The following is a 12,488-nucleotide window of genomic DNA, read 5'->3' on the forward strand; positions in this document are numbered from 1 at the left end:
TAAAATGTGTTTTTCAAATTCATTGTAAATTAAAAAAAATAAAAAACTAGATTTTCAGTTTTCTAAATAGAAAAATATTGGATCTGGATAGAGAGTTCTGGTTTTTCCTTTTCTAGCTCCAATTTTCTAGAAGATTTAAATATTACTATGTTTGTAAACAATTTCTTAATATTTACAAATTTCCCCAAGTTTCAAAAATTTAATGCTGAATTGTAAAGTCCTTGTGATAAAGATAGTCATCCTAATCGCTGGGAAATTCCCTTCCGTTCTAACTTTGAAAACTAGTTGGAATCCTAACAGCACTGCTTCATAATAATTCTTATCGATTTCTATACCATCTCTGTTTGCAGTCTTTTTGGAATGTCTTTGACTATGCAACCACGTGCTTTTTAATTATTTTTTTATATTATTAAATCACCTTAACATATTGATATAGAAATAGATTTTAAAAAATACAAAATATTATTTTAATATACTATAAAAAATATTTTAAAAAATAATTATTACCCTAATAATAAATATTACTAGGTTAATAATGCCTGTTACTGTAAACTTCGATGTAATTAATTGGACAAAAATGAGATAAGTATTTTTCTATCTTGAAGTGATTTTTATTTAAAAATATTAAAATAATATTTTTTATTTTTTAAAATTTATTTTTAACATTAGTGTGTGTATTACTAATATAAACAGTATAAAAGTCACAGGAATAATAGGTAAATAATGCCTGGCAGACTCTTCTCCCATTTGTCAACTGCAAAGACTTGACTCTGGATCACCGGTGACCCGTAGCTTCTGCTCGCTTTCTCATTTACAAAAACTCCACCGCGACTGGTACATGTTGAATTTTTCAAAAGCAGGATGCCATTATTGGTGGTTGGATTATCGGGGAGGAGGAGAACCAGCCTACCACTACGGACTTCCTCATTCTTCCAGCGCCACCAGCTGACGCGACCACCGCTCACTGTGCCTGATCATTTATAGTAGAAAAAAATTAGTGTTAGAGTCAACATGGCGGTTTTAAAAAATATAATTAAAAAAAACAACGACGACTACAGTATAAAACAGACTCTGCGATAATGGGTAGAGTTATTATGTGGATCAGAAAGCTTCTTGACGCGAGGAGAGGCAAGTGGGCTGTGTGGAGCAATTTGACACGTAGCCAATTTTAACGTGGGTTTCGTGTGATATGCGTGCCTGCACTAGAAATGTCGAAACAAAACAAAACAAGTAATTATGTGATTTATGTCACTGATTTATGCCTATATATGTATAGCTCTTGGTATTTGTCCTGTCAGTCCAACCCATGCACAATAATAGCATGTGGCACTCGTCATCTTTTTTTTTAATTGCCTATCCGGCCAGGTCTCCCTTGCAGAATCTATTATATCTAATAAAATTATAATTTTTTAATGTGCTGGAAAGTGAATATCTTATCCTTTTTTATATAGAAAAGGTATAATTTTTATTTATTTTTATTTGCCTTACATAGTATTCTTTCAAAATAGCGCTATGGTTATGATATATAAATTGTGTATATTAAAGTTTAATCAATACAATCTTGATATTTACTATAAAAAAAAAAAAACCAAACTAGTACAAAGTCCATCTTGTCACATGTAATTAAAAATAAAAAAATATTAATAACAAGTTGAAAAAAATCATGAATTTTTTTTCAACTAGATATTTTGGATAATATTTTATTGATGTAAATTTATTTTATACTATTTTTCTTAAACCAATAAAAAGCTTATATTATAAGTGCATGAGTTCACTTTTACATTATTTTATTTGATTCTTTGTTATTTTCAATTATTTTTTTTAATAAAGTTATGAAATCATATGATACAATAGTATTTTTTTTTTTTAGAAAACTGAGAATAGTTAAGAATTTAAATTTGACATGCATCAAGAAAATAAAATACATCACATGGTTTTTAAAAAGCTTACTAACCTGTGCTTTTATTTTTTGAGATAATGATTTTACGAATTCAATTTTAATAGCTAAAAAGAAATTAAAAAAATAAAACGCTATAAATTTATACAAAATTTAGATTAAATGTTTTATGAATATGAAATATTTGATATTTTATTCAAATATATACAATTATAATGAATATAATAATACATAAACAAGATTAAAATAATATAATCAAATTACTCAATGATTAATTATATATAAATAATTGAATCCCTATCTTCTCGAGTGATGAGTGGGCTATCCTCTTCTATTCTAATCAGCAATGTCAATAAATCACAGTATTTCTAATCAGTAATTATATATAAAACTGATTTTGTCGTTTTTCTCGCATACACATCAGTGGAGATGCATCGCTGGCTGGCTGGCTACTTTTCCACAGGCATGACAATTGATCCTTAACGTGGCGCCAGCATGTGTGCAGGAAAAATAACGATACGAGAATTCAAAAGGAGATAATAAAATTACTACAATAACCTTTTTTTGTTTTTTTGTTTTTTGAGAATTACAACCCACCAACATGTGTGCGGGCTGTGCAGCTCCTAATCCTATACACAAGTATGCTTGGCCGTTGCTGTCACTTTCATTGCTTTTTTCTCTGTTACCGCAATTTCCAACCACAGCTTTTATTTTTTCCTTTTAATTAGCAAGATAAATAAAATACCATTTGCTCTCGCCCACGTAACACCACCGCAATGCGTGGATTTGAAAGTGTTGGAAATAATTGGCTCTTGTGAAGTATGAACAAGTTTGAAGAAGATGCCTCGGCTGTGTTTAACCGATTTTTTTATTAACTTTTGAATTTTTTATTTTGAATTGTATTTTTTTAGTGATTTTTGATTATTTTAACCTGTTAGTATTAAAAATAAATTTTAAATAAATATTATTTTAATACATTTCAAAAATAAAAAAACATTTCAAAAAAGAACCCAATTAAACTCACAAACATGCCACTCTAGGCCTTAATTAGAGGTTTGTTGTCACCCCCAGGCTTCTTCTAGAGTCTTATCCTTTATTAGAAAGGTTCGACTCCGATTTGAACAACTCAATTCACTGCTTCGATCCAGAATGTCCTTGGCATTTTGTTTCTGGAGAGCATGCTGCAAGCCTCCAACCAGAAAACAGAGTAAATTTAATGAGTTTTTTTAAGCAAAAGACAAAATTACCCCTTCATCAAATCATTTTTTTTTTATTTTAAGGGCATCCTGGTCATTACATTATACAATTAAAAAAGAAAAAAACATTCTAAATCCCAATCAAAATAATAATAACCGATTAGTCCCTGTACAATTACAATTGACCCATGAAGGCCAAGTTAAATGAGTTTTTTTATTTTTAAAGCAAAATAATAATTATGCCATTCCCGTTTAAAACAAGGTTATCAATTTCGTTCCGTTTCGCCCAGAATGGTCGAAACATTCTATATCAATTCAAAAAACGAAACAAAACGGAACAAATTTCATTTCATTTTAAGATAATTCAACAAACATAATTTTCCGTTTATATTCAACAAACATAATTCAAATTTAAGATAAATTAATTATAAATTATGCAATATAAGCACAATGCCAAACAAATATAATTTTAAAATTTAAATATTCCTAAATAGTCAAGATTAGATATGTTTTTAACTTAAAGTAATTCAACTTAAATAAAATATCAAAATATTATGAAAATAAAATGTTTTAACACAAATATTTTAAATATAAAGTTATGTCAATGTTATCAAGGCTAATAGAATCTAAAACATCCATTGTTTTTCTCAAAATCATACAAAGTATAAACATGAAAAAAAAAAACATGAATATAAACTATATATATTAGTGATAAATCTAATTTTAAAAAATTAATATAATTGTTAATGAAAATAGTAATAATAATTTTCAATATTATTATCATATCATTGTTATTGAAAATAATAATGAAAAACAACTTTTTATAATTGGGTGATTTAATTAATTAAATTGAATAAGGTTTAATTTGATTCAATAGCTTTTTAAGAACGGAACTAAATATGTGGAATGAAACTGGAACATTCCGGACGGAATTTAACCGAAAAATCCGGAATGTTCAAAAAGTACTGAGGAGTTTGTGCGTGCAGTAATTTTCCCGCATTTTTTAGTTTTTTTAAAAAATATAAAAGAAATTTGATAACAGGCCTACGGGAGCAGAATCGCAGAAGCCCACTCAAAGTTCCAAACAATAGTAAAGGACATATGCCTGGAGAGATTTCAACACGACCCGGAATTAAAGCCCAGATACAGGGAGGCAAAAGTGCACCTCCTTGCGGAGGGATGCACAACCTCCATCATGTGGGGAGAGTCTTTTCACCCTCACATGATCAAATCCACCTGACCGCAGGACGTGTCAAACTTCCAGCTATACATATAATTTCTTTGATGCTACATGAAGGAGCTGGAAAACTTGGGCCAAGAGCCCACAACTGAAATTTGGAAAAGAGTTATTGTGGATGCATAAAATTGTTCTTTGCCTTGCTTTCTTGAAAACAATGGCATAGCATATCAATATGGAATAGAAAAAAAAAATTAAATAATAAAAAACCGAGATAAATGATGAGAGAATATTTGGGATTGTGATATTTTTTTTATTTTTTTATTCAATCATAGAGAAAAACTTGTTATGTTAAGTTAAATAAATTTTTTTTACTGGATCACATTATAATTATATTTTAAATTTTGATGTCATAGAAGCTAAAATAATATGTATTTTATTTATGAAAACATGTTTTTTTATTTATTTTACATGTAAAAATCTATCTTACAACATTTTAAATCAAACATATATTTTTTAAAATCTACTTTTTAAAAATCACAACTAGAAATATTTTTTTAAAACTTATTTTTTTAAGCATAACTGCAAAAGCCAGTGTTATGCCAAATATATTAAAAAAGCGTTTGGCTGCATGGTAGCTTCCACGTTTTAATGCCACCACAGATATCAACTGTTTGGTAAGTGATAAACCATTATTTACTGTTAATGGGACCTACCAAAATTTGCGTATGCGTCTGCGTTCCGTTGAAAGCAGCTCCAAGCTGCTTTACCTGTGTCTGTGTGGTAACCAATGAAGTTTTCTTCAAATTGTATCTTAGCGAATAGTGTATCTTGTCGTACAAAGAATGTTCTCATTTGATGATTTTTCCATCATTGGATATATATATATATATATATATATATATATATATATATATATATATATATATATATATATAAATAAAGTGAATTGCACTGTTCATTCAAAACAAATAAACAGTGCAATTCACTTGCACTGTTTTTTTTTCCAATGCATTTATTTTGTTAAAAAACTAGCTTATAGTGAATTAAATTTACTCATATTGTGAACAATATTTTTTCCCTGAAAAACTAGTGTAGAGCAAATTAAATTCACTCATACTGTAATATCAAATCAATTTTATTCCTTATAATATTTTATCTAAATTTATTGTACGCTCAAAAAATTATGGAAACTGTAGTTCTTGTCGGATAAATTTTATACATAATGGAATTGTAGATGGTTTAATGGAATAATAAAAAATATTTTATATAGAGTATTATTTATTTCATGATATAATAGCAATAGTTAAATCTACAATATTTAAATTAAAAACCATCAATATTAAAATATATTTTTTAAAAATTATTTTATAACTTCAATTTCAAAAGCATTCTTAATCAAACACGTTAAATTATTTTTTGTTCAACCTCAATTTCAACCACACTTTTAACCAAGCATCTATTTTTTCAATCCAACCTCAACTAAAAGTACTTTTTATAAAATAATTTTTTTCAAATTACAACTATAACAGCTACTGCAATACCAAACACACTCTAAACCTAGAATTTGTTAGCTTTTGCTTTTAAATGCGTAAGCGCTTTTAGTGGCCGTTTGGATATGCTGCAGCGGTCGCGGTTGAAATGAAAATATGCAATATAGTGTTTGGTTAACACCAACCACGTTTTTTATTTATGTGGGTCCCAGTACAAAACTAAGGTTGGACTTCAGTTTTTGAAAAGCAATTACCAATTGCTTTTCATGCGTTTTGCCCTCTCTCTCATCACCAACACCTTCCCCTTGCTTTCCCTTGATTTCCCAACGGTCCCACCTCCTGTCCTTGGTTTTTATGTTTCAACTCTCACAGCCTATCCATTTCCAAACCTCAGCAGCTTAGGAAAGAGAAAAGCTCTCAATCTGTTTTTTTTTTTTAAAGGTTTATTCGACCCCTATAACTTATAATTTTTTGTCGCCTTGTTATTAATATGGGGTTTAATTTTTATTTTATTCTACGGCTGTCTATTTTTTTTAAATAGCAATTATTCTTATATTTGTACCAAAGAAGTTATTTTATATTAGTATCAAAGAAGTTATTGTAATTTATCTTTATTTTTTTTTTATATTTGATTAAAAAATAACCTCTAAGATAAAAAAAAACAACAAAAAAACATATGAATTAAAAAAAAAGTCAGGTCAAATATTTTCATGCTTATTGTATTTTGTTTTTATGAAAGATATTAATTTTTTTATTTTAATATTTAATTACCATTAACAAATTTTTCTCAACTTATCACTTCTTAGATTTTTATATTTATTTTATTAAATTTAAATAAAATCTTTACATTTTTCAATTAAAAAAATTCACAATACAATAAAATGCATTTACAAAATTGGCGCTTATTAAAAAAAATCAATTTTTTTGAAAAGTGTTTTTGGAACCATAGTTTTACCAAACACAAAACTGTTTTTTTTTCTACCACAATTTCAACCACAGTTTTTTAACCAAACACAAGAAACTGTTTTTTTTTAAACCACAACTTCAACCACAGTTTTAACCAAACACCAATTTTTTTTGAAACAACCTCACAAAAAGTACTTTTTATTAAACTACTTTTTTCAAACCGCAACCACAAAAGCTACCACAATACCAAACACGCTCTTAAAAGCTTTTAAGAATACATTTTTTTTTTGGAAAAAATCAAATGAACAAAATCAAATTGATAACTTTTATAGTATTTTTAAGTGATTTTAACGTGTTGGATATAGAAAATTAAAATAAAATAATTTTAATATATTTTAAAATAAAAAATATTTTTTTAAAATAATCTTCACTAAAATACCAAATAAGCACTTAAAAGACTAATTTAGAAGTTATTCCTGGAAAGGAAAACTTGCAATAACACACCTCACAGTCTCACACCCTGTGACGTCCATAATAGGGACAACACTCGCTCTTTCACCGCAGGGATAATCCCGTAAATTCCAAAAACAAAATATCACAACCCACCAACGTGTCATGATCATGAAGCGAGTAGCACCGTCATTTGCCTACCCATTAAGTACGGGAAACACTAAAAAACGTTTTCATTTCGGAGACCAGAAATCTTTCCCTCGTTTGGTTGGTTTCAAATTTCAAAAACAACCCAACAGCTATCTCCCCCCCCCCCCCCCTCTCACACCCTGATTATAAACCCCATAAGAACGAAAGAAAAAAAGAAAAAGAAAAAGAAAATAGATAGATGACAGTAACATGATATGTGCATCGTTGAAGCGTGAAATTGGATTGATTTTGGGAAAGGTGTTGCGGTTTCTTTTTAGATCGTTTTTAAGAGCTATGGGTTGTTTCTTTACCTGCTTCCGAACCAAAGACGATCGCTCTAATCGGTCTCGACCGCACGCCATCTCCTCCGATTCTCTTCGATCCAAACCTACTCTTGTAATCTTTCTTTTCTTTTCTTCCACCTTTTGTTTTGTTCCCCGTAAATATATATTTCTTAAAGCTGGAAAGAAGCGTTTCTTTTCTCTGTTTCTTGAAACTGAATTTTAGGTAATTGTAATCTTGTTCTTAGTTTGTTTTTAGGATTTTCTAGGATTTCCATGCCTTTTTTTTGTTCGAGACGTGTTTGCTGAAATGGCTGCTAATCGATTACTGAGCGTTTAATTCCTTGATATCGGTGTTTTTTATGAGATTAAATTAAAACAGAGAATTATCGAATTATACGATATTTACCGTCGTCGTCATTTTTTTCCTGGCTGGGTTGAGAATGAGAAGCAGGAAACCATGGTATCTAAAAATCGTTTAGCGTCTTAATCTTTCTGTTTGGTTGCTGGGAATTTTTTTGTTTGATTGGAAGCTGAATTTTAGAAAAACAAGCGATTTCTTCAGTCTAATATTTTATAGGATTTTTGTTTTTGTTTAATATCTGTTTTGGTTGGATAGAAAATAAGTGTTTAATTTTTTGGTGTAATTTTTGCTAGAGATTAAACAGGGGATTATTGAATTATAAGATATTCACAACTTCTTTTTTTTGGCGAGCGGGAAGCAGGAAGCTGGGGTGCTTAAAAATCGTTTATCATCTCTATTTTTATCTGAAGGTAAATAGCTGTTTAATATCTTTAATCATGTTTTCACTCTGATTTTTTCTTTTTTTGGTTTCTGACTTGTTTTTAATTGCATTTGTTTCCTCTTTGATAGAGAAAGAAGAATCTCCGCGTGGTGATATTGAGAATCCGTGTTTAGGATCCCCACAGATCAATAAGGGACTCAGGGATGAGGTGTGTATTGCTGTATCTATCAATGAGAATTTGTTTGTGCTATTCTTGCTACTTTCAAGCTGTAGTTTTAAACATTTATTTGTGATGATTGGTTTCTACATTACGTTTTTGAGACCGAAAGATGCGTTCAATCATGGGGTTTTCTTTTTAGCTCTGGGTAGTGGTAATGAAGAAAAGGATCAAACCAAGAATAGGGTTGAAAAGCAGTAGCGTTAAGAGCTTTTTATCTAGTATTAGCTCTGCCGCAGGGCCTCATCCTCCCATTGGGATAGGTCAGAATGTATTCATCTGTTGAACTATAAATTAAAGTCGCTTACAGTTGTTAGAAAATTTGAATTAATTTTTTTGAATCGGGACTTAACAATTGTTGCTTGATCTTCAATCAGAATCTGTTGACCTTTTCTAAAACGGCACCCTTATGGCTTCCGAATTATCATTCTCAATGTTTTACTTCTATTACAAATGAAATGCACAAAGCCATTTAAAAGCGAGAATGATTTATGATGATTTCAATTGCTTGTAGATGGTCGGACCTTTTAGAAGATGATAGATGGGCATCCCATGGTAGATCCTATTATAAGATGATCATACAGTTTACATCAATATATAACATCCTGAAATACTACAATTAGTGTTGATATTTATGAAGGAGAGTTGAACTCTTCATCTATTTGTTTTTCTGGATTTATCTTCCAGTTGTAAGCTCTTCAATAACATAATCTACCTTAAACTTTCTAATGAGAGAGTTCGTTAATTAATTTAATTATTTTGGTCGTGACTTCTCTCTGCAGGCTAAATTTCTTAAAGCTTGTGGTACTTTGCCAGAGACTCCAACTGAAATTCGGAAAGCTTGCGATAAGTTTAAAGGTTCACCAGGGCTTGGCAAATATTCAGAATCTTCAAAGTTCCATTCATGGCTTCCCAACACATCGATGGAGAAACTTCAGTTAGATAATCAAAATGAAGACTCCCGTACTCCGGTTAAACTTTGGGAAGAATTGGGGAAGGGTTCATTTTCTTCTGAGCAGACACCTAGCAGGTTGAACTTCTAATTACTTCTGTGAGTAGTCAAATGATTCACATGTATTTAACTTCTCTCTGTGCACATGGGACCTGGAAACTAAACTTGTCTCATTTTTCATGCTTAAGAACTGCTTTGCAATCAGTTTGAAACCTGTTTGTAAATCTTATTCATTGACTCTTTTATGATGGTCTTGAGGAGTAACATGGCCTGTTGAAGGATCTGCATCTAATAATTGCATTTTATTTCTTGGCTTGACGAGATCCATTAGAGGCTCATCCGGTTATGCAATATGTTCCTTTATTGTTTGCAATACTTGGAACTCATCCATGAAAGTTTTAGAACGGCTAATATTTCATGTCTTCTTTTCTGTAGCTGCATGACAAATGTACAATCCAGAGAAGATAGTGAGTCAGGGAGTCATAAAAGAATGATCAAGGTTCAACCAGATGAGATTGATAACGTTGCTACTGGTGCTCCTTGGCTTTCAGCTACAAATGTTCAGAGCAGGAACAGGTCTGTTCGCTTTGAATGTGATTTTGATACATCTTCCTCTAAAGGGTCGTCTGAAAATGGTTGCCAAGTTCCTAGGAAATATGAATCTCCAGGGAATTTGAGTGTTTCAAAGCCTTCTCCTAGACCGACCCCATTAAAAATTTCAGACGACATGCAAACTCCCGGTACTGTTTTTCCTGCAAACTTGGAAACTCTAGCAAATGGAAAGACTAGGATCAGGTCCCAATATGTTTATTCGGTCTTGAACCCTGTTGAAAATGCCTCTCAATGGAAGTTACTGAGGGAAGATGATTCTAACTCACATGAACAGTCAGGTGAGCTGAGAGAATCTCTTGAACAGTCTGAAAGTGCAACTCCTAAACCAGAATGGGGAGTAAAAGAAACATCCTCTGGGAAAGATTTGAAGGTGGAAGCGAGCTTTTCTTCTTGGGTCAAACCACCACAATCCACAACTGGTGAAGATAATCCAAATATTGGCACTGCTGCTGGCAAAAATTTTAGTTCTGGTAGAACTCCTGGGGACAGGCCTATCATTGGAATGGTTGCTGCTCACTGGAATGAGAATGAAGCTTCTCGAATCTCCCCGAAGTGGTGGGATGGAAATGGAATTCCAAATTCGACAAACAAATATAAAGAGGTAAACTATATTTATTCTTCTCTCACTGCGTGCACTATTAGCAGCTGCATACAAGTAACCGTCTTTTGTTTTCAGGATCAGAAGGTAAGTTGGCATGCAACACCATTTGAGGAGAGGTTAGAGAAGGCATTGTCTGAAGAGAGTTTCATCTCACAAAGGTATTTTTTTTTTCTGAGCCTCGTGGTTCCTGCCTGTGTTATTGACTATTTGTTGGCTATTGGAGTTAAACTGCCTTTCACCAAAAAGAAAAAACTGTGTCTACCCAGTTTTATTACGATCTAACTTTCTGTCTCCTCCGAAAACAACTTCTTCCCCATAAGAACAATGATTTGGCAACTGTCTGATTGGCGGCGCATCTTTTTACCTGATTTAGTTTAGCATATGGAGTCCGTAATTCGTTTGTCTTGTTTAGTAAGATCTGCCAGCACCTCTCCCCCGGCCAATGTTAATGCAGTTGAGTAATGATGATGTTTGTACCTTCCCAATTGAAACTTAAACCAGGAGGAATCAGGGTAGTAACAAAGGATAGACTGAAAAACTAGCAGTCTATTGGGTTAATCAAACGACGAGACACAGTCACATGCTGTTTTTTAAGACTTGCAACAGCTATTGTTAATACTTTGTTGATTGTAATTTGAAATTTTAGAGCATGTATCCCTTTCATACAAGTTGTAATAAATTTTATTTGTCTGATCCACAGGAAGCCTATCAGCGGGAGACCCATAGTTTTTGACGAATGCGAGGAAAGTGACACTGCTCTATCTCGTTTGCAAGCTTCAACACAAGCCACGTCAGTTGTTTCGTTCTGATGCTTGGTGGTAGACGGGTGGTTTTGTCTCTTTGCAATCTGTTTTTGGCTTGCAATTGATATACTGCGAAAGCCATGTAGTTCTTCTTAAACCTGAATCACTGTTTACACACCGTCACCATCCTTGGTTTGTATTGGGAGGCTGAACGATCAAACTGATAAAGAAATGCTCGAGGCTTGACAGTAATGTCAGCAGCCGGGAACTGCTTGTGATGTACATCGGTAATGGATATTAGTATTGGTCCATTGGATTAACGATGCTAAGATTTTGGAATCTTTGCCAGTTTTTTTTTACCCCCTCGTATAGTTTTCTCCGCCGCTGAACCAGCACAGAAGCAACCCATAGGGTCAAAAGTTGAAACTTTTACCGTCCCTAAAAGAATAGGGTAAATAATAATAATAATAATAAAGAAAAGAAAAGAAAAAAAGAGTAAACTGAAAATTCCAAAACCCCAAAGATATAAAGAAGAGGTGCTCTTCCGTTTAGCTGATATCAAGGGGAGCGAGAGCAGTGCTGTGTGTGAGGGAGAGGATATGCAAGAGAAAGACTGGAAGCGGCAGAAAGAGAAGCATGTGGAGACGAAAACCTGAGGGGATAATCATGATGTCCTCTTTAATTTTATATTAGTTTTCAATCTGAATTGAAACTCGTTTACTGCTCGTCTTTGTTCTTCATTCTCCCTCTCCATCCGCAGTTACTGCATGCCGACTCCTTTGGAGCCTTATGATGATTACAGATCTGAAGGTTCGACAATCTTGGTTTTTTTAGTTGTTCTTTCCAATTCGAGATCTTATATTGTCGAAAATCTTCGTATTAATTCATGGTTTTATCGAATTGTAAGAAAGTGGCAATTGAATCTTTTCATTTTTGCTTTGGTTTCTGGTTTCAAGTTCGTAACCTTTTTCTTTGATGAAGGAATAAATTCATCCATCTTCCCCACAGATACAATTTTTGTGTCTATC

The 12,488-nt window shown here is 32.0% G+C and overlaps 1 protein-coding gene across 1 annotated transcript; it reads left to right on the top strand.

The window, feature by feature from the left end:
• The first annotated feature begins 7,421 nt into the window (after window positions 1–7,421).
• On the top strand, window positions 7,422–12,273 carry LOC133691332 (protein JASON-like). The gene is made up of 7 exons (XM_062111787.1): window positions 7,422–7,704; window positions 8,315–8,363; window positions 8,464–8,543; window positions 9,335–9,582; window positions 9,940–10,717; window positions 10,793–10,875; window positions 11,418–12,273. The coding sequence occupies exons 1-7, from the start codon at window positions 7,519–7,521 to the stop codon at window positions 11,524–11,526; spliced, it is 1,533 nt and encodes a 510-aa protein (XP_061967771.1). The 5' UTR covers window positions 7,422–7,518; the 3' UTR covers window positions 11,527–12,273.
• Window positions 12,274–12,488: the final 215 nt, after the last annotated feature.

This window comes from Populus nigra, chromosome 4 (genome assembly GCF_951802175.1).
Source record: "Populus nigra chromosome 4, ddPopNigr1.1, whole genome shotgun sequence".
NCBI lineage: Eukaryota > Viridiplantae > Streptophyta > Magnoliopsida > Malpighiales > Salicaceae > Populus > Populus nigra.